This window comes from Budorcas taxicolor, chromosome 1 (assembly GCF_023091745.1).
Source record: "Budorcas taxicolor isolate Tak-1 chromosome 1, Takin1.1, whole genome shotgun sequence".
Taxonomy (NCBI): domain Eukaryota; kingdom Metazoa; phylum Chordata; class Mammalia; order Artiodactyla; family Bovidae; genus Budorcas; species Budorcas taxicolor.
Genome location: NC_068910.1, coordinates 58,720,936 through 58,745,011, shown reverse-complemented (window position 1 = coordinate 58,745,011; position 24,076 = coordinate 58,720,936). Strand labels below are relative to the sequence as shown.

Here is a 24,076-nt window from a genome sequence, read left to right as displayed (position 1 = left end):
ATATACATATAAGTATACTAGATATTCTGTAAGTATTCATGTGCAAGTTTGAAAAGAAATTTTGAGAAAGAAGACCTTGGCCCACCTGAAATCATATTATGTAGACATCAATGTTTTCCATCTACATTTACAGTCAATCCTACTTAGTAGAGGCCCTTAAAATATGCTTTAATAATGATTATTCACAAATGGATAGTGGTAAATATTTATTAAGTTTTGAAAATCTCAAATTAGTAAGGTCCAAATTAATGAGAGATACATTAAGTTTAAACAATCCAAATACTCTAATTAAAGGGTGGAAATCGTCAGACTGGATTTAAAAGCAATAAAATAAGGTTATAATATACTGTTAGAATAGAAAAAGCTACTTCTGATGTTGCATTATCCTAGTTTTGTATTTGGACCAAAAACAGTTATGAACAACAAGGTCCTATATGTCACAAGGAGCTATACACAATATCCAGTCACAAACTATAAACCATTATGGACAGAATATACACTGAAGAAGAATGCATGTCTGTGTATAACTGAGTCACTCTGTTGTACGGCAGAGATGGGCACAACACTGGAAATCAACTATGTACTTCAATTAAAAAATTAAATTTAAAAAAGTGATGAAAGGCAGTCCCTGGTCTTTGCGCACTAAATGAAACTCAATCAGGCCAGTGGACAGCTCACAGCATTATATCCAACCCTGAGAAGGAGAAACTTGGTTTCTTAAATTGCTTAAAGTTCCTGTGTAAAGTTGTGATGGGGAAAGGGGATAGAGACCACAAGTCTAACTCATCCGCAGCTGTGCAAAACCCATCTGGCAGAGAGCTGCTTTCTCTACAACATAATATGGTGAATGTTGAAATATAAACTGTTCAGGGCATTCTTTTTCTAATAATTTCTGGAAGATGGTCATAAAAAAAAACACAAGCAGCTCAAGATCTTTATTTTTAGATGAGATTTGAAAGTAATCAATTCTCATTACTCACGGATTCTGAATTTGTAAATATGCCTACCCACTAAAATTTATTTGTAATCCCAAAATCAATACTCACGGTGATTTCTCAGTCATTTACAAATATGCATACAGTAAAAAGAATTTGAGTTGCCTGACACACATGTTCAATTATTATAAAAAAAATTATCAGAAAAATCCCAAATGAAAACATACAAATATAATGATTGCATGATGACAGACGGTAACTAGACTTATCGTGGTGATCAATTTGTAATGAGTCAGTTCAGTTCAGTCGCTCAGTCGTGTCTGACTCTTTGCGACCCCATGGATCCCAGGCTTCCCTGTCCATCACCAACTCCAGAAGCTTACTCAAACTCATGTCCATCAAGTCGGTGATGCTATCCAACCATTTCATCCTCTGCCGTCCCCTTTTCCTCCTGCCTTCAATCTTGCCCAGCATCAGGGTCTTTTCCAATGAGTGAGTTCTTTGCATCAGGTAGCCAAAGTATTAGTTTCAGCTTCAGCATCAGTCCTTCCAACGATTATTCAGGGCTGATTTCCTTTAGGTTTGACTGGTTGGATCTCCTTGCAGTCCAAGGGACTCTCAAAGAGTCTTCTCCAATACCACAGTTCAAAAGTATCAATTCTTCGGCACTCAGCTTTCTTTACAGTCCAACTCTCACTTCCATACATGACTACTGGAAAAACTATAGCTTTGACTAGACAGACTTTTGTTGGCAAGGTAATGTCTCTGCTTTTTAATATGCTGTCTAGGTTGGTCATAGCTTTTCTTCCAAGGAGCAAGCGTCTTTTAATTTCATGGCTGCAGTCACCATCTGCAGTGATTTTGGAGCCCCCCAAAATAAACTGTTTCCATTGCTTCCCCATCTATTTGCCATGAAGTGATGGGACAGGATGCCATGACCTTAGTTTTTTGAATACTGAGTTTTAAGCCAGCTTTTTCACTCTCCTCTTTCACTTTCATCAAGAGGCTCTTTAGTTCCTCTTCACTGTCTGCCATAAGGGTGGTGTTATCTGCATATCTGAGGTTATTGATATTTCTCCTGGCAATCTTGATTCCAGCTTGTGCTTCATCCAGCCCAGCATTTCTCATGGTGTACTCTGCATAGAAGTTAAATAAGCAGAGGGACAATATACAGCCTGATATACTCCTTTCCCAATTTGGAACCAGTCTGTTGTTCCATGTCCAGTTCTAACTGTTGCTTCTTGACCTGCATACAGATTTCTCAGGAGGCAGATGGGTGGTCTGGTATTCCCATCTCTTGAAGAATTTTCCATAGCTTGTTGTGATCCACAGGGTCAAAGGCTTTGGTGTAGTCAATAGGGCAGAAGTAGATGTTTTTCTGGAACTCTCTTGCTTTTTCAATGATCCAATGGATGCTGGCAATTTGATCTCTGGTTCCTCTGCCTTTTCTAAATCCAGCTTGAACATCTAGAAGTTCACGGTTCATGTACTGTTGAAACCTGGCTTGGAGAATTTTGAACATTACTTTCTTTGCTAGCGTGTGAGATGAGTACAATTGGGTGGTAGTTTGAATATTGCCTTTCTTTGGGACTGGAATGAAAACTGACCTTTTCCAGTCCTGTGGCCACTGCTGAATTTTCCAAGTTTGCTGGCATATTGAGTGCAGCACTTTCACGGTATCATCTTTTAGGATTTGAAATAGCTCAACTGGAATTCCATCACCTTCACTAGCTTTGTTCGTAGTGATGCTTCCTAAAGCCCTCTTGACTTTGCATTCCAGGATGTCTGGCTCTAGGTGAGTGATCACACCATCATGGTTATCTGGATTATTAAGATCTTTCTTGTACAGTTCTTCTATGTATCCTTGCCAACTCTTAAAATCTTCTGCTTCTGTTAGGTCTATACCATTTCTGTCCTTAATTGTGCCCATCTTTGTGAAATATTCCGTTGGTATCTCCAATTTTCTTGAGATCTCTAGTCTTTCCCACTCTATTGTTTTCCTCTATTTCTCTGCACTGATCACTGAGGAAGGCTTTGTTTTCTCTCCCTGCTATTCTTTGGAACTCTGCATTCAAATGGGTATATCTTTCTTTTCTCCTTTGCCTTTAGCTTCTCTTCTTTTCTCAGCTATTTGTAAGGCCTCCTCAGACGGCCGTTTTGCCTTTTTGTGTTTCTTTTTCTTGGGGATAGTCTTGGTTACTGCCTCCTGTACAATGTCATGAACTTCCGTCCATAGTTCTTCAGGCACTCTATCAGATCTCATCCTGGAACCTATTTCTCACTCCCACTGTACAGTCATAAGGGATCTGACTTAGGGCATACCTGAACGGTCTCGTGGTTTTCCCCACTTTCTCCATTTCCCTCTGAATCTGGCGACACATCAAGTCACTGTGACGAGCACCAGGCACTAACAGTGCTGTGGGCCAGTTAAGCGTCAATAGAAGATTCATTTAAAAAATTACAGAGAGTTTCTTTGGGGGATGATGAAAATATTCTGGAAATTAAGGTTTGATGGTTGCACAATATAGTGAATATTCTAAAAAAACACTTTTAAATGGCAAATTCTACATTATGTTGAATTATACTGCAATTAAGCAAAATGAAAAAAAAAAAGCATAAAACTCAGTGATCTTACAGTTTATTTTAGTGAAACTATTTTCTTCTGAACACTGCCCCAAAGTGGAAATTAAAGTATCACTGCGCAGTGTGAGTTACAAAGTTGTTAATCCAATTAGTTCTAATGGGTTTTGGCATACAAGGCCCTACACCCCAAGATAAAAATGAATTCTGAGCTGGAAACTTAGAAAGACTAGATAAAACAAGTAACAATATGCTAGAATCCAGAGACTGGGAGATGGAGCCTTACTATTTTTCCTGCTTTTATTGTCTCCTTTCGTGTTCTCCATCACAACTTGATTTCATCAAAGCCCTATTCAGTGAGACTCTGAGATAAACCTACTCTCTCCCTCATACCTTATAGTGAAATTTAAAGATGCACAAAGGATGAAGAGTGAAAGGCCTGGGTTACCAAAGGGGCCAGGACCACAGCCAAGTGGCTCTCTTCACTCTCTGGATCTCACCTGCATGGGGGGTGACAGCCAAGTGGCGGACCACGTGGGTCACGGCACACCTGAACTAACAAAATTATTGCTGAAAATGTTACCCTCTCCAGTGCTTGCAATTTACAGAATCAAGCTTCTAGGTAAATCAAAGTCTCTGCAGAAGCCCTCGTAAGCCTAAACTTTTAAAGTCAATTTTGAACGACGGGTTTTGTCCATCTCAGGAAGTAAACGTACAGAACACTTATTTGGGTCTCTTTCCAACTCTTTTTGTAAAGCAATGGCTCCATTCAGCTGAAGACTTCAACCTAAAAATGTAGGTCTCAATATCGGAACGAAATGATTATAATTTTTTTTTAATGTAGGTCTCAAAAAGACCCCAAAATAAATCTATCAAAATTTATGATCTACATAAAAACCTATGATCACCACCGTAGCCTGTGTTCAGGGTTAACATCACCAACAGTAATGCACTGGTCTCACCTGTCCACAGGTGAGAGAGGCCATCACACGCCGCACGCTGCCCACACACCCATGACCTATGAGAGTATCACGTCACAGTATGACATCACACAAACTCAAATTCTGGGATGTTCTACTAGTAACTACTACTCTTCCAAAGTGGCAAGGTTATGGAAAATGGGGAAATTTCTTCATTTTCATAAACTTATGCTTAAATAAAACGTTAACATTAGAAAAAGCTGTATATACAGGGGACACGATGTACTATCCTTGCAAGCCTTCTGTAACTTTTAAAATTATTTCAGAAAAAAGGAAAGTAAGAAAAACAAAACCATTTGTCAGGACTTCTTCCTGCTCAGGGAAAGTGAAGTGTGAAGTCGCTCAGTCGTGTCCAACTCTTTGCGACCCCATGGACTATAGCCTATCAGGCTCCTCCCTCCATGGGATTCTCCAGGCAAGAGTACTGGAGCGGGTTGCCATTTCGTTCTCCAGGGAATCTTCCCGACCCAGGGATCGAACCTGGGTCTCCGGCATTCCAGGCGGACGCTTTATTTAACCTCTGAGCCACTAGGGAAGCTCAGGGAAAACAGACTGGGAAATAACTATTTGCTACATAATTCTATGCTGAGGTTTTTATAAGTATTTTAAAAGGCTGATTAACAGACCTATAAAATGAACATTTAGATGACACCAGTGATAACTGTGGCTTATTATTCTGGCACATTATATTTTGCTCTTAATTCAAGTTACCCAGGTTGTTAGACAGAGAAGGCAATGGCAGCCCACTCCAGTACTCTTGCCTGGAAAATCCCATGGACGGAGGAGACTGGTAGGCTGCAGCCCATGGAGTTGCTGCGAGTCTGACACGACTGAGCAACTTCACTTTCACTTTTCACTTTCATGCATTGGAGAAGGAAATGGCAACCCACTCCAGCGTTCTTGCCTGGAGAATCCCAGGGATGGGGGAGCCTGGTGGGCTGCCGTCTACGGGGTCACACAGAGTCGGACACGACTGAAGCGACTTAGCAGCAGCAGCTTGTTAAAAAAAAAAAATTTAAAGAATTAACTGATTTTATAATTGTGGCATTCGATTTCCAAGGTAAGTAATGGTGACCATTAGTAACATTTGAAAATCATTCTGATATTTTATGTTTCAAGGAATGTTCTCTTTGTAGATACGGGTAGTGGTTGCACAGGTTTTTGCAATTTATGCTTTAAACTATGTTTAGAAAAATTAAACTATGTTTAGAAAAGTGTTGAACACTCTTGTAAATGAATGCTCTAAAGCAACAACAACAGCTTCAACAAATAAGTAAAACTTAAAGGACACTAACAGACACTCACTGTCTGTTTATATTGCTAAACAAAAGTTACTTTAAACAAACTTACTCTCTAGTTCTTCCTTTTCAAACTTGGTGTTCACAGTTGAGCTGGTTTTGCCAAGATCCACAACAGCTTCTTCATCGGGACCCTAAAAAGAAATTATTCTCATTCATTCATGAAATCAATATACACTGAGGGCCTACTGCTAGGTGTGTTATTTGAGACGGCCAGAAATACATAACAGAGGACCTTCCTGTCAAAGAACCGAATTCATACTATGGTTAACTACATTCTTTTAAAAGTATGTTTATAGGCTTTTTTTTTTTTTTAATCCACAGAAGACCATTTAAAGTCTCATGGAAAGAACTGAAATGACAAAGATTTTCTGGGCTTCCATGGAAATTACTAAGTAACTGGTACACATATTCACTTCAGTGGAATGACTCTCAGAAATTAGAAGTTAATCAGAAATTACAGAGAATTGGCTTTGAGGGAAACCCTTAGATATCAATATAGAACACTTTTTTTTTTTTTGCTTTTAGGTATTCTAGACAGAAAGAATCCCACTTAAATCACCTATATTAGTATTGGATACTGGATTATGGTTAAACGTACAATGGTCAAAACTAAGTCCATAGACTTAACATGTTTCACTTTCAATCATAAATCACTAAGAACCGAAGTTGTAAGAACTTTTTATTTGTCTACAAAGGAAAAGCCAAACTCAAATTTTAGCCTCTAAGGACAGTCCACCTTTGAGCTGTGAACAGTTTTGTTCCACTTTTCTGCTCAACAAAAAGACTAACCATATTTACTGTAATACATTACACAGAATATTTTTAAAAGAAAATTTTAGCTTTAATGTCGCTTCTCGACTTCTAACTTAACTTTCAAAGGAACATCATAGAATACTCTTACACTACTTATCATGAACTCAGTGTGCACAAGATTCTGTGTCACTGGCTGAGACAGATGGCAGAAGCCCCTTCCCCCCACAGGTGAGCTCCACGGCCCCCCAGACCTCCCGGCACAGCTCCAGTGAGGGCCACAGTGCACCCCCACTCCACAGCCCCCCAGACCTCCCGGCACAGCTCCTGAGACCCACAGTGCACCCCCACTCCACGGCCACCCAGACCTCCCAGCACAGCTCCTGAGGCCCACAGTGCACCCCCACTCCACGACTCCCCAGGCCTCCCGGCACAGCTCCTGAGACCCACAGTGCACCCCCACTCCATGGCCCCCCAGACCTCCCGGCACAGCTCCTGAGGCCCACAGTGCACCCCCACTCCATGGCCCCCCAGACCTCCCGGCACAGCTCCTGAGGCCCACAGTGCACCCCCACCCCATGGCCCCCCAGGCCTCCCGGCACAGCTCCTGGGACCCACAATGCACCCCCACTCCATGGCCCCCCAGACCTCCCGGCACAGCTCCTGAGACCCACAGTGCACCCCACTCCACGGCCACTCAGACCTCCCGGCAGAGATCCCGTGAGGCCCACAGTGCACCCCCACTCCACAGCCCCCCTGACCTCCCGGCACAGCTCCTGAGACCCACAGTGCACCCCCACTCCACAGCCCCCCAGACCTCCCGGCACAGCTCCTGAGGGTCACAGTGCACCCCCACTCCTCGGCCCCCCAGACCTCCCGGCACAGCTCCTGAGGGCCACAGTGCACCCCCTCTTGTGGGCAAGGCCGACAAGGGGACACCACCTGCCACTTCTGGTGCCTCAGGGAAATCTGCTCAGCCTCAGGTAACGGAGATGGAGAGCAGAGTACACGGAGCAGGGACGGGACACAAGGACCCTCCTGTGCTCAGCAAACCTGGGTCTGGGATACACGACAGAGAATGACACTGAGGTTTTGAAAAGGCAGACAGAGATTCTGAGGAAGAGCTGACTGATGTCATAAAGGCCTGTCTGAACTTCGAGCGTGACCTGGATCCCTTCACCGAGCGTGCACGTGTGTAGTACACAGGAATCCAGAACACGGAACCTCATTCAGCGCAGACCCACCCTGGAGAGACCCCGTCCCACAGCGCCTCTGTCAGAGGATCAAAGCAAGGGATGAATGCGAGAAAAGGATGTCCAGAAAGGGCCAAAAAGCCAGAAAGGAGCAGAAAGGAGCCAGATGCAATTAAGAGGGCAATGACCAAGAGGAAGATGGGCACCAGGAAATGGACGATGTTTCTGTTCAGACAAAATTAGAGCACTACACTCCTCCCGGGCTTCCCTGGTAGCTTGGCTGGTAAAGAATCCGCCTGCAATGCAGGAGAGCCCAGTTCAATTCCTGAGAGGGGAAGATCAGAGGGGATAGGCTACCCACCCTAGTATTCTTGGGCTTTCCTGTGGCTCAGATGGTAAAGAATCTGCCTGCAGTGCGGCAGACCTGGGTTCGATCTCTGGGTCAGGAAGATCCCCTGGAGGAGGGCATGGCAACCCACCCCAGTGTTCTTGCCTGGAGAATCCCCATGGACAGAGCAGCCTGGCGGGCTGCAGCCCACGGGGTTGCAGAGTCCGACCAGACTGAGGAACTAAGCACAGCACGAAGCAGGAGGGTTGGCAAAAAAGCCTTCAAGAAGGAAATAAGCAATCTGTTCTTTTTGAAGGTTCTTAAGCTTTAAATGTTACCTTTGTAGGCAAGAGAGGCAAATGAATATAAGAGAACTGAATACGAATAAAATAATATTAATTACAACTCTGTTAGTATTCCACTTACTATTAGTTTCCCAGAAGAAAGTTATTTTGCCCATCAGATTATATTTTTCAAGGTCAGCAGGAAGACAAGCTCCCAACCATCCCCACGGCCCTTGTGGCTATTCTAACTGCCCTGCGCCTCCTCTCCACTTAGAGCAACAGAGCAGAAGGACGCGTCACACCGTCAGCTTCTCATCACTTTCCATGTCCAAGCATCACCTGAAGGATCAGTGTTTCAGAAAGGACCAAAACTGGAGTTTGCTTGGATAAAATGATCTTTCAAGGTCTCATCCAACTCTTGACCTTAAAATATCTTACTTTGGGGTACAGCTTTTTATTCAGTGCATACAAAGTAAATTTATATACAGCTATTTCCTGGATATCTAAACTCTCAGTGTCCTAATTCTCATATCTTATAACTCAGGAACTGAATCAATTTGATTAAATTTTCAAATAAATTCACTGCTATCCAAACCCTTACTACTTGCTACTCAAAACTCAGAAACAGACACAGTATATTAGGAAAACACAGATCTCAATATCCAAACTTAATTTCTGGAGGGAGGCTAGATATCCAAACTGCAGAATCAAACAAACCTGGATATCAAGAGGTATATGACTCTAAAGGACTGGGATTCAATTCAATACATGAAACTCGTAAGTTAAATAACTTGCTAAGGATTTATATGTAAAGAATTGGGGGGCAGGCCATGTAGACCATGATACATTTTCATGTAATGAACTAAGTTTAAAGAAGACTGTATTTGTGATTAAACTAACTCACAGCAGTCACACTCCTCTAGAAATGAGCAGAGGCTAAAGCAGGAAACACATACAAGAATGAAGAACCAGTAAATCAGCCATCCATTAGGCGTGCCACACTCACGAAACCTTTAAGTTCCCTCCGATGAGCTCATGTGATTTAGCCACTAAGCATGCAGGGAGATACAAAAAAAGAAGCCACCTCTGTTCTTAAACAAAAGACACGAGTTGTATGATCCAAGAGGTAGCAAACACTCTGAGTATTCTAAAAGGGATTAACTGCTCCCATTCCAAACTTCCATTTCATAAGAACTGCCAAGGAAGCAAAACAATACACTTTCTCTCATCCCTAACAACAATAATAACCTCTTATTTCTATCAAAGATGCATTACATGTTTAGATGTACCACTAATAATTAGCTAACACAGAAACAGCTGAGGTTGGGCAAGCTTGCAGTATTTATTTATTTAAAATAGGCATAATCTTTGACCTCTAAACATCTACCATGGAAAAATACTGCCACGTGTGAAAAAGGGGGCATGTAACACAGAGAATGTCTGAAAACTCATCTTCTCACAGCTTACCCACTTTGCTTTCCTTAGACTCTGTGAAGCCTTGAGTAAGTAACTGAAAGCCAAGTGAGAATATTATTTTATTGTTAATGTTTGGGTTTTCAATGAGAATGCTTTCACAGGTAACTTGCAAAATAAACTAAATTGAAAATTTTTGAGGTCTGGAAAAATTACAACACTTAACACTGTTAAAAAAAAAAAAAGCAGGGAGCAGGCATCTGTATTGCTCCCTTCCCTTAAAAACGTTATCTCCTAGATGTCCATCAGCAGATGAATGGATAAGAAAGCTGTGGTACATATACACAATGGAGTATTACTCAGTCGTTAAAAAGAATTCATTTGAATCAGTTCTGATGAGATGGACGAAACTGGAGCCGATTATACAGAGTGAAGTAAGCCAGAAAGAAAAACACCAATACAGTATACTAACACATATATACGGAATTTAGAAAGATGGCAATGACGACCCTGGATGCAAGACAGGAAAAAGACGCAGCTGTCTATAACGGACTTTTGGACTCAGAGGGAGAGGGAGAGGGTGGGATGATATGGGAGAATGGCATTCTATCATGTATACTATCATGTAAGAATTGAATCGCTAGTCTATGTCTGACGCAGGATACAGCATGCTTGGGGCTGGTGCATGGGGATGACCCACAGAGATGTTATGGGGAGGGAGGTGGGAGGGGGGTTCATGTTTGGGAACACATGTAAGAATTAAAGATTTTAAAATTAAAAAAAAAAATAAATAAAAAAAAAAAAAAATAAAATGTTCAGCTGGAATTCCATCACCTTACTGGCAAAAAAAAAAAAAAAAAAAAAAAAAAAAAACGTTATCTCCTTTCCAACAACTGTGAAATACAAGTCAGAAAGGCAGTTTGTTTTAAAGGCAAATATTAAGTAGGCACACACACTGCCTATCTCAACATAGTACAAGTAATTCAACAAAATCAGCAGGGTCCAGGGACCTTCCTGGTGGTCCAGTGGCTAAGACTGCACCCCCAGTACAGGGGGCCCCGGCTCTGTCCCTGGTAGGGGAACTAGAGCTCACACGCCACAATGAAAATATCGCATGCCGCAGTGAGGATCAAAGATTCCACATGCTACAACCAAGACCCGGAGCAGCCAAATAAATAAAACAATAAAACTGCTTAAAAAATGCAGGGTGCACATGGCTAGATCTTAAAAATCCCTCAGAATGAAGTCATTGATATTTCAAGGTAGAAATGCATTTCTGAAGCAAATATACTGCATTTTAAATTCTACCATCTTAGGATAATGCTTTAAGCCAGATAATGCTTACCACAGATTAAGTTACTGTACCATATGAAGTACAATTTTACTTTGCTCCTTTTAAAAATATATACAAAAAATGCATGTAAATAGCAAATATTTGTAAGGTTAAACATCAAGCCACTGACACTGTCACAGAAACAGACAATCCTATAGTGTTTACTTTTCCGTTACAATAAACATGTAATTTTGGTAATTTTTAAAAAGAATAAATTCAAGTTTCAATTTAACATGGCAGTTACTTTTAAATCTGCATCTAGGAAAAGAACGCTCCTTCATTTTTCTACTTCAAGAACATAGTGGAAAACTAAAAATAGCAAAAGCCAAGAGCCACCTCGACATCAAACTGTTTTCATTCTTAACCTCAGACGAGTAAGCCAACAAGCCAGTCCTTACAAAGCCTGCCTAGAATGAAACAAATCCAAGGCACTGGGAAAGCGCAAATAAATGAAGAATAAAAAGGAATAAGTGTATCAATGCAAGCTTGTCTGACTCTAATCTTCAGAAAATTATTTTGCCATGGCTTAAAGTTTTTATTTATAAAATAAGGTAATTATTCAGAATAAATCTGCTCTATAACATAGAAGAAAACAGCTTTAAGAATTATCCACATGAGATCACACAGAAAGTTTAAATTCTCTGTATATGAACTGACATATGTACAAGGTTACTTAAGCTTGCAACTGGAAAACACTGGAAACCACCCCCAGGGTCCCTAAAAGAGGAACGGCAGCGCGCTCTCTGGAATACCGAGCTGCTAAAACACGAAGACGCTATACATTGACATGAAAACATTTAAGGCCCATTACACAGTGAGGCAGCCACAAGGCAGAGAGCTTCACGTACAGCACACTATCACAGCTTCTGCTCAGGAGTCCCCAGACGAGGGCCATCTGAACACGCGCAATGGGCACTGGAAGGACAGGCAAGCGAGCAGCAAAGCTGGTTACCTCTGGCAGTCAGGGCAGACCTCTGAGCTCACTGGGTTTTGTTTTTGTTTTTTTATTGCTTTATTTTAGCCATGTGAGTGCAGAAGCAGACTGAAACACGCAATCTTCGGCAAGCCAGGTCACGTACGTGCCTCGTCCTCATCTACAAGGGTCACTCACCCCGCAAGGAGCTGTGAGGCGCGGCGCCATGTGAACGTGCCAAGCGCAAGGGCACAGCCGCAGAGAGCCCGCGCTTCACCCAATCAAAGAAAGGAGACCAAAAACGCCCTCTCACTGGCACCATAGCTTTAAAACTAGACTAATTAGAAAACCTTAACAATTACGGAAACAAGTATCTATTAATTTCCTCACTAAAACTGATGTGAAGATTCAGCATGTATCCTGAAATAGTATTATGGCCGTCTAGGAGAATTATTCATAGAAAGTACATTAAGTACCTAGGATGAAATGCCAAGAGAAGGCAAGTAACTCTCACGAGGATCTAGAACTGTATTAGTTAGGAAATTTTCAGGATTTATGCTATCTAATAAATTCAGACATACCAAGAGAGCTTGTTAAAATTCAGCTTCCTGTGCCCAGTCTTGGAGATGCTGACCCAGTGGCTTAGGTGGAGCCCAATCATCCACCCATGTTTTCCAGTCTGCCCACCACATCCCTGGTCACGTTACAGACCTCTGCTGCTGCTGCTGCTGCTGCTGCTAAGTTGCTTCAGTCGTGTCCGACTCTGTGCGGCCCCCTAGATGGCAGCCCACCAGGCTCCCCCGTCCCTGGGATTCTCCAGGCAAGACCACTGGAGTGGGTTGCCATTTCCTTCTTCAATGTATGAAAGTGAAGTCACTCAGTCGTGTCCAACTCTTCACGACCCCATGGACTGCAGCCTACCAGGCTCCTCCGTCCATGGGATTTTCCAGGCAAGAGTACTGGACTGGGGTGCCACTGCCTTCTCCAGCTACAGACCTCAGCCTCACATATTCAATCGTACTGCAACAGAGGCTGCTTCCTGCCCTCAGCCACTTTAGGAGACCTTATAGGGACCACTCTCACTTCATTCACACTGTTTTCATCCTTCAGAAAAGGAAATACACATTTCAATTCATAAGTAAACAGTGAAGTTACTATATACTCTCACTCTATTACAAGCAACTCTAAATCTGTTAAGTAGTGCTCTAAAGCCTGATTTGTATGTCAGAATATTTTCCCAGGATTCCTAGGGCAATCTAACAACGTATATATAAATAGGAATGTTGTCCTACAAAACTCAAGTGTCTTCCAAATATTCCCAAACTCATCCCACCCATCACCAAGAGTTGACCTTAATATTTAAAAACCTTTAAATTTATGGGCAAAAACCTTAAGAGTAAGCAAATAATCTTTCTTAATCTAAAGGGGGAAAATCATCAATGATTACTATTTCACAAGATAAAAAGCCAAAAAATGATATTCATAGTTTGTCAAGAATTCATTTGGCATTTTTGATTAATGCATTACTCTAAAATAAGTGGAAGAGGAGTAAAAGGTATACGGAAAGTTAAAGCAATTTAACATGGCAAATTTTAAACTCAGGTAATCACATGATTCCCACAGAAATAATTGTGAAGCCCTGAAAAAAATGCTTTGTCAACAGACAGAGGAGGAAGTGAGTAGATTTCGACACTGGAACAAAGCTTCAGAAATTTTTATTTCAAACACATATCATGATTGACACTAAAGACAATCTGAGCTTTAAGGAAAGTTACAAAGGGAAAAAGTGAAGAGGCCAAAGAGTCTAAGAGCAAGAGAACTCAAAGAGGCGTGAGGCGTGAAGCCGGCAAGTGACGGCCTCCAATCGCAGAGGAGACTGCCAGCAGATTCTTCGCTGCCAGAGACTTCAGTGCAAAGCACAAGAGTCACAGACAGATGGAAGCCTCCTCAGGGTCTACCTGAAGTTATAAATCACAAATACTCATGGCACTGTTGCTATGAGGAGATCTTCATTCCAGTTCTAATTCAGCACACACACCAAAAACACACAGAAAAACCTTACTTTAGGCTATCAAGTCGCTTCAGTCCTGTCGGACTCTTCCCCGTGGACTGTAGCCCACCAGGCTCCTCTGTCCATGGGATTCTCCAGGCAAGAGGACTGGAGCGGGTTGCCATCCCCTCCTCCAGGGGATCTTCCCGACCCAGGGATCGAACCCACATCTCTTATGTCTCCTACATTGGCAGACGGGTTCTTTACCACTAGCGCCACCTGGGGAGCCCACTGAGTATATGTAAATTAACAGAAAGTGAAAGTGAAAGTGAAGTCGCTCAGTCGTGTCGGACTCTTAGCGACCCCATCGACTGCAGCCTACCATGCTCCTCTGTCCATGGGATTCTCCAGGCACGAGTACTGGAGTGGGTTGCCATTGCCTTCTCCATATTAACAGAAATGAGAATAATAAAATCTAATTCTGAAATGAGCTTTTAAAAAACGATGTCAACTCCATCAATAATTAAGATGCACAGAAAACAAGGAGGAAGGAAAATGCACAGGCAAAGACAGAAAATACACATGCAGAGAAGCCGGACAGCAGCAGGTGTAGCAGGTATTCCGTCAAGACTGCCCAGTTCTGGTCAGCCAGGGGTTAGGCATTTTTAGAATTTCACTGGACTTTTTTCACTGAAAAATCAACAGGAAAGAGCCAGGAAACCCCTCACAAACATGGTCTAATTGCCTACCCTTTCCCTCATTATTAACTCTGACCCCATGGATCTGACAGAAAACATAACAGATAAGTCTCATTTCCTTAAATAATGACTAGGAGCCTGGATCATCCATTTATTCAAAAAATACCTACTGAGTGGACACTATGTGCCTAAGCATCATTCCAGATACTGGGGCTACATCAGTGAATCAAAAACTGTAATATAATCAAATTGCCAGCTTATCAATTAATTTACAGCTGGGGGGGGGGGCTCCCCATGATAAGACTTCAAGGGGTGAGTGAATTATCTTCTCCATTCCAGGCCTTACACAGGTATGGATGGGGTGCCATCCATACACCACAGTACGCCACAGGTATGGCATACTTTTCCAGTTCAATCTTCTCATTTAACACACACACAAAGCTTAAGGGACTTGTGGTTCTTTAGCCAGGAGACAACAGTGCAAGGTCACTATTATACAGGCCAAGAACACACAGTGCTCCTTTATAGTATTTATTAAACATGTAATTACATGTTTATGTAACTAGTTGCTTAACTTTTCCAGTCTGAACAATCAGCTCCAAGCAGAAGGGAATCCAGTCTGTTCCACTCACCGCTGTCTGTTCAGCACCAAGCAGGGCCTGCCCTTGGTTAAATGCACTGACTGCTGTGTGTGTTCCAAAGGACAAGACACTGGGCTGAAAAATTTACATGGGATACACTTCCTTGTGAGCACAATTAACAGTCAAACATAGAAAGGCACTTAACAGTGTGGAATTTAATCAATCAGTTTACAAACAAAAAAGCCCAGCATTAACCCATTATAAAATCAAACGTCAATTTACAAGTCGGAATGCCTTGTAACAACATCAAACAAAACTTAGCATTGTATCAAACAGACCTTACTATTACCTCTCATAGTTACTTAAGCAAAATCCACAATTTGTACTGTTTTGGTCAAATGATCAAAAATGAGATTTTTAACAAAATGCCAAAGGCATAAAATTAAGGAAAGGGAATGCTAAACGGTTATTTAACAATACAGTTGTAGACTCGGCCTATTTCCTCTTTTGACACCTGAGGTTTACAAAATCCACTATTACAACAACATCAGATGATCCCCATCACAAAGTGATTTCTTCACTGTAAGACGGAGGGCTAGAGCCCAGAAGGGAACATCTCCCATCAAGTATGCTTATTAACCATGGAAAGCAATTTCAGAGTTCTCAAATACTTCAGCTTAGCTTCAAAACATATTCAACCATTAAGACAAAGTAATTTCTTTCCTAATACCTTAGCCATATAAAACCGCTTAAAGTAATACCAACTAATCAAAAATATACATTTTACAGAATAATTACTAAAAATGCTACAACACTGCTAACATCATGCAAGGATTTACTTTTCAGCAGATGACTTGCACAGCCAAAGACACAGAGAATGATGATCACTATTCTAAGCCAGGGCTAATAAGCCTGACATTCCTTCTAGCTTCACTATTACACTCTGAAAGATTCAAACTGGTTTGTAAGTAAAACACAAGATCATAAGTAGGTACATACAAGTAACTTCTTCAGGCGAAATCTTTCCATAGTGGTATGTAAACACGTCGTTTCTGACAGCGTACTACAGCAAGTCCCTCGCAGAGCCCAGGGGCAGTAAGGACATACCTGATTTAGGTCACTGTGCTTTGCACAAATCACCCCTCTAAGTTGCTTTCATGCTGCAGCCAATCACCGTCCTCTAAGTCACCTAATCTTCCTGCTAATGACTGCAGCTCACACAGGGTCAGAGCATAAGAGATCTGCCAGGTAATAAACACACGCAGCTGTAACTGAAAATACCAAAAGAGGAATGCAGCAATCAGCTTTCAACTTCAACCTTTCTACATTAATTAAAAAGAGAGCATATGCTAACAGAATGGGTGTGTGTGTGCTCATGTGTGTTTTAGAGAATTAATTTTCAACAACATAGTTAAATCTAACTTTTAATTTCACCTAATTTTCAGGAAAGATCCAAATATGCTTTCACCTGAAGAGAGTTTTGCCTCTTCACCATTGCTGTATTTATACCAACTTATTGTAATCATACATTAATAACAGGAATAATAAATTCTATTGTGGCTTTAATCATCATTTTACCCCCAAATTAAATATTCATAAGGATAACAGCTAAAAGCAGCACCCCTCAAAAAAAGCAGCACCTTCAGACTCAAGCTCTCTTCCCACCCACAAAAAGAGCTCCCTCTAGGAGTAAGTGGCTCATCTCCCGGTGCGGTGTGTGTCTCACTGTGCTGGGTGAGAGGAGCCCTCAGCTCAGGGACCTGGGCGGAAGAAGGGGAGGGAGAGAAATAAGCAGCTTAAGAGGCCTCAGGAGGAAAGGAGGAATTAGGTGCACATATATTTTTAACTTCCCAAATTGCAGAACAAATTGTTATTCTTCCTCAAAATACACAAGATCCATTTCTGTAATATGTTAGCTGTTATGATGCTATCCTGGACACTACTAAACCAATATTCAAATTAAAAGCTTTAAATCAGGTCTCACAGGTTAAAGAGAAAAGTAAAGTAAGCTTTAGTTTACTACTTTCTTGACAAAATAAAGATACAAATTCAACATATAAACTTGGAAATTTTAATCAGGCTGGTCCATTAGAGATTCTTCAGTTTTATCTTATAGGAATACTTAATGTTCCTTTTAAACCAATCTACTGAGGTATGATTGACACATGAAAAGCTTAACATATTTAATAAATACAAGTCAGTGGGTTTGGGAATAAGTATACACTCACGAAGGGCTTCCCCGGCGGCGCCAGGTGGCCTGCCGGCCAATGCAGGAGACTTTTACAGATGCAGGATCCCTGGGTCGGGAAGACCCCTGGAGAAGGCAATGGCAACCCACTCAGGATTCCTGCTGGGAGAACCCTGCAACAGCGGAGCCTGGTGGGCTGCCGCCCATAGGATCGCAAAGCGTCAGACAGACTGGACCGACTTGGCCCAGCACAGCACACTCATGAGACCATCAGCAGCGTCAAGGCGACTGCCATTATCTGTCGCCTCTAAAAGTCTCCTCTCATCCCCGCACTGCGATTATTACTTGCAAGTGCCCTGGGTGTGCCTGTGGTAAGAATACTTAACCCGTAAGATCTACCCTTAAAAAATGCTGAGTGCACAATGCGGTGCTGAGAGCTGTCAGCACGACGCTGCATGTATCACTCATACACACTCTGCGTCCCTGGTCATCACTTTCTCCTGGGCCCTGCACCACCGTTCTACTCTGCTTCTATGGTTTTGACTGTTTCATATCTTCATATATTTATATTTTCAAGTATAAGTGAAATCATACAGGCTATGTCATTCTGTGTCTGGCTTATTTCACTTGGCAATACATATATCTGCATGAATCAAAACAGTCTCACTTATTCCCTTGGTTTCTCTGCCCCATTTTCAACCTTTTCTCCATCTTTATCACACAAATATAAGTATACATGCATATGTATGTGTGTGCATGTGTGTACACACATGCAGACTTCCCCAGTGGCTCAGTGGTAAAGAATCCATCTGCAATGCAGGAGCCACAGGGGACCTGGGTTCAATCCCTGGGTCAGGAAGATCCCCGGAAGAGGAAATGGCAACACACTCCTATACTCTTGCCTGGAGAATTCCACAGACAGAGGAGGCTGGCAGGCGACAGTCCATAGGGTCGCAAAGAGTCAGACACAACTGAAGCGACTTAGCAGCGTGTGTGTGTGTGTGTGTGTGTGCACGCACGCTCTGAGTGTGTGTGAGCGTGTGTGTGTGTGCATGTGTGTGTGCACGCGTGCATAATACTCACCAAAACTGGAGCTGCATACAACTCACTGTTGTATAACTTGCTTTTTTTCCACTTACAAATCCTAAAGATTCTTCTGTATTAGTATATGGAAACTAAGATTTTAATATAATTTATTAAATTAACCTGTATATGGTAGAAAATTCAAGTCTTACTGAACTGTTCCTGAACAAGCATTCCTCGCAACCCACTTACACTCACCAGACATCAACTACTTTCTGTTTCTGCCTTGTAACTTTTCCTAGTAGCTACAGTTGCCATCATAATTTTAAATAACATACCATTTGAGACAGTATCTGTTTATCCTACAAAAAAAAAAAAGATTTTTTTTCACCCACATATAGCTTTTTCACTTACATTCTCCCTTCCACATCCTGGTTTCAATTAAATTTGTTTTTATAACAAGACATAATACTTACACTTACATTCTGTTCTATATTTATAATGAAGCTTTCTAAGATGTGTCCTCTAGTCAATCCTAAAATTTTAAAACCTGTGTTAAAAGGCATTCAAAGGCATGTATGCACGTCCTACCCAAAAGTACATGGAGGTAATGCCCTGGTGCCACCCCTAACCACCGAGGCCTGCTGCTGCTGCTGCTACGTCGCTTCAGTCATGTCGGAATCTGTGCGACCCCACAGACGGCAGCCCGCCAGGCTCCTCCGTCCCCGGGATTTTCCAGGCAAGAGTGCTGGGAAGCGGCAGATGCCCTGCATCCCTCCCCATCCCTCGGGCAGGCGGCTCTGACAGGACAGGCAGGCAGTCCACAAGGCTCCTCGGAGGGACTGCCGGGCTGAGCGCCAGCCCCTCACTGTAACAGCCCATCTCCAACTGATGCTCACAGAGGCTCCCTTGCACCTCTTTCATTCCCTGTCCATCACTCTCGCTTCATGGGCTCAGTTTACAAGTAAATTGCCTGCAGGGTTTCCCTAGTGGCTCAGCAGTAAAGAATCTGCCTGCAGTGCAGGAGACCTGGGTTCAATCCCTGGATCAGGAAGATCCCCTGGAGAAGGAAATGGCAACCTACTCCAGTATCCTTGCCTGGGAAATCCCATGGACAGAGGACTCTGACAGGTGACAGTCTGTGGAGTTGGACACAACTTAGCCACTAAACCACCACCACCACACTTTGTCTCAGACTCTACTTTTGGGAAAATCCATGCCAGCACATACAACAAAAATGTACACATACATGCACCAAAGACATGTAAAGGAATGTTCACAGCAGCACTGTTCACAATTAGCATGAAACTGGGAATGATCCACATATCCAGAAACAAGCATACAGACAGACAGCCTGTGGCATATTCATAAACTGTGATTCCACGAAGCAGTGATCTAAACGGGGCACTGCCACACGCAGGAACAGGGATAAATTTCACAGACACGGTCTCAGAGAAAAAAGCCAAACATGCAAAACGATCCTTTGTGTTTCCAGTCAGGACAGAGTTATCTTAAAGCAGGAGGGAGGAAAGAGTGACTGGAGCGCCAGTAATGTCCTATTTCTTTCCTAATGTGAGAGCTAACACACATTTGTTTACTTCCTGCTAACTGGTCACACTTACCATTGGTACATGTTTATGTTTTACTTGAATTAAAAGAAAACTAATATAAATAACTACATTAGTACCAAGAAACAGAGCAAGAAAGAACAAACTCTGGAAAATTAAAGACTTTCAATGTATAAAAGGCTTAGAAGATGAAATATCTCAAACGGCGTAACAAAAAGAAGGGCTGGAAAACATTAAAGATGAGAGATAAACAATGAATTCAGAAGGTTCAACTTCCAAATAATATGAGTTCCAAAACGGGTAAAGAGAAAACGGATTAAAGGAAATTATAATCAAAAATTAAACTATGAGAATTTGCTAGAATAAATAAGAGATATGAGCCTTTAAAATGAATGGCCCCTAACAAATAAAACACACAAAAAAAAACAAAAAAATAACTGTAGAATTTCAGGGAACTGTGGGTTTAAAAATGAATGTTATGGAAGGAAGTGGAGGAAGAGAGAGGACAGACATTGGCACAAGACCTTTTCAGTATTAACCATGGAGGAGGAAGACACAGGCTATCAAGTCCGAGATATGAACACATTTTCTCACGCAGACTCTTCATTTCTATTTTTGTTGGTTCTGCATTCCTTGTCTTTTAATAATGGACTGAATTGTATCCCCTCAAAATTCATTACATGGAAGTCCTAACTGAAAATAACAATAATCACAATAATTGGGAGGATTAGGATTACTTAAATACTATCTCATTCAGAATCAAGACTAATGGCTGAACCATCAGAAAAGGATCCATTACTCAAAATATGCTTTCAAACATTTACTCAAGTCCATCTCTTCATGACTTAGGTATAATGAGAATAAGAAGAACCTGCCTACATGTGGGTTTTAAAGTATCTTTGATACTAATTTCTGATTAATTTAAATGCTTTCTTCTCTAATCACGCTCTGTGCTTTTTCAGGCTTTTTACTGAAAGGCTTTCAATGGCTAAGTCAAAGATCCCTGGTAAACGTCACACGGCACTTGAAAATACGTGGGTTATTTTCAAGCATGTTTTGATTTTGATTTTTAACATAATAGGAGAACAGATTCTCTACGACTTCAATGCCTTTAGACCATAAAACTCTTGCACTTTGTTTTATATTCCTGGATGTGGTCCAGTGTCTCCTGGCTTATAGTCTATGAGAACTCAGAATTTGCAGCCTGCTGTGGTGTGAAAATTGTATAAATCTTAATTACGGTAAACTGCTTCACAGTGCTTTTCAGGTCTACTATATCCTTCTACTTTTCTGTCTATTCACTCTATTAATTTTTGAGAGTTTGATATTGAAACTCTAACTAAAAACCGTAATTTATGTACTTAAAAAAATAATTGTAATATATAATGGAAATAGTAATTTTGTTCGTTTTCTAAATCTCCTGTAAATGCATTATGATAATTTCATCATTTAAAAAATAAAAAAGAGGAATAAAAAGAACCTGACTAAAAATGATGAAATTATTGACCAGACACCAAAAGCAAACATATTAAAGTTCAAAATACTGAAGAGTCCACTGTTTACGTGGGCCCTAAGTCTCTACTGCCTCTAGGACAATCCATTGATTTGTATGCTGTAGCTAATGCAGCAAATAATTCAAATTTTAAAAACCCAAAGTAAATATGTATTTGCAGATGGTATCGCTGTGTACCTAAAATACAATAGATTCCATTAATTAGCACAAATTAAAAGATTCATTTGACAGCAGCCAGTTACAAGATAAATAAACACCAACAGCTTTTCTCTAAACTACCAATAAATAACTAGAGACAGAGGCAGAAAAGACCCTATATAAGGACAAAATGATAAACTACATAGGAATAAATTTAATCTAAAAAACTATAAAATTTTACTGAAAGACACTGACATAGAATCTGACACTCTATTCTCCTGGGTGGGTAGGCTTTAAATAAATATACCAAGAAAAATAATAATAAAGCTTTCTATATGAATATAGAAATTATAAAGCGAATCAGAATCCCAAAGGGTTATGTTTATCTTTTTAACTGAACTAAACGATTCTGAAGTTCCCATAAAAACTAGAATTTCCAATAAAGTCAAGGGGAAAAAAGGGGGGGGGCACTTTGTCTAATAAATATTTCAGTATACCACGAAACTATGGTAAGCTAAACAGTATGGTACAAACACAGAAACAATTCCATATAGTAAATATTTGCCAGACAAAACAGAATGGAGTAACAGATTAAATATATAATGCAGGAAGGACGGTTTGGTTCTCTAATTTGATGAAGCTGTCTATGTCAAATGGCAGATAAAAATAAATTACAATGGATTAAAGACAATTCGAAGAATAGGTATTTAAAATTGAGAATAGTGTTTTATATTACTGGAGTGGGGACACATTCTTTAGCAAGATGAAAAAACTAGAAGCCATGAAGAAAAAGACTGATATAGGTATTTTTTACTCTATTAAAAAAAATCCAACACTTGTCTAAAGCAGACAAAAGAGACGAGACAGAACATGAGGAAATACATGTAGCGTAACAGACATGGCACTGAGTATTTCTAATACAAGAAACTTCGTAAGGGAAATAAAGGAATACAAAAATGGACAAAGAATGCTAATCAAATAACTCCCTTTGGAGAAAATACAAATGGCCAATAAATAACCACATATTAAAACAAACACTCTTACTAGCGGTTCAACCATGAGATTAGTGGGGAAAGTAAGTCTAATTAACGTCAGAAGCTGCCAGAGGCAGCAGCACACAGAGACAGGCTCACGCGTTTAGTGGGAAGGTGTAAATTGCTCAGAACTTCCTGAAGAGGGCGCCAGCAAGAATTAACTTACAGTTCTGAGGACACCCTTTATGGGGCAATATCACTTTTGGCTATCTACTCCACAGAAATGAAAACACCAAAATATAAAGATAAGGCCAAGTATGTTTACTGGTCGAACTGGCAAAACACAGAAAAAACGACCTGAGAGTAAATAAACAGGGGAATTTACCTTGTAACGTAACAAAGATATAAAGAATGAGATGTATCGGTTTTGCCCTACATTGACATGAATCCGCCAAGGGTGTACATGAGTTCCCAACCCTGAACTCCCCCTCCCACCACCCTCCCCATATCATCTCTCTGGGTCATCTCAGTGCACCAGCCCGAAGCATCCTGTATCCTGCATCGAACCTAGACTAGCGATTCGTTTCTTACATGATGGTATACATGTTTCAATGCCATTCTCCCAAATTATCCCACCCTCTCCCTCTCCCTAGGAGTCCAAAAGTCTGTTCTTTACTTCTGTGTCTCTTTTGCTGTCTTGCATACAGGGTTATCATCACCACCTTTCTAAATTCCATATATGTGTGTTAGTATACTGTATTCGTGTTTTTCTTTCTGGCTTACTTCACTCCGTATAATTGGCTCCAGTTTCATCCATCTCATTAGAACTGATTCAAATGTATTCTTTTTAATGGCTGAGTAATACTCCATTGTGTATATGTACCACAGCTTTCGTATCCATTCGTCTGCTGATGGACATCTAGGTTGCTTCCATGTCCTGGCTATTATAAACAGTGCTGTGATGAACATTGGGGTACACGTGTCTCTTTCAATTCTGGTTTCCTCGATGTGTATGCCCAGCAGTGGGATTGCTGGGTCATAAGGCAGTTCTATTTGCAGTTTTTTAAGGACTCTCCACACTGTTCTCCATAGTGGCTGTACTAGTTTGCATGCCCACCAACAGTGTAAGAGAGTTTCCTTTTCTCCACACCCTCTCCAGCATTTATTGCTTGTAGACTTTAAAAAAATAAAATTAAATTAAAAAATAAATAAATAAATAACACTATACCATAGTTAATGGGATAAAATGTATGCCTGCCTTAATTGTAGCTACTTGTAATATTTTGGTACTGGAAAGCTATTAAAGGAGTGAATTCATAATGTTTATGAGTCAGAAGATGCATTTTGTTATAGCAGCTGTAATTGTTTTCTGCAGTATATCTTATTGGAAATA

General features: G+C 41.0%; 1 protein-coding gene across 1 annotated transcript in view; it reads right to left on the bottom strand.

Moving 5' to 3' along the window:
- The window catches only part of SLC4A7 (solute carrier family 4 member 7), a 117,989-nt gene that overhangs the window by 71,458 nt on the left and 22,455 nt on the right, over positions 1-24,076 (bottom strand). The window contains exon 2 of the mRNA XM_052641569.1: positions 5,846-5,927. Coding sequence (XP_052497529.1) covers positions 5,846-5,927 — 82 coding nt within the window. The remainder of the gene's footprint in view (positions 1-5,845; positions 5,928-24,076) is intronic.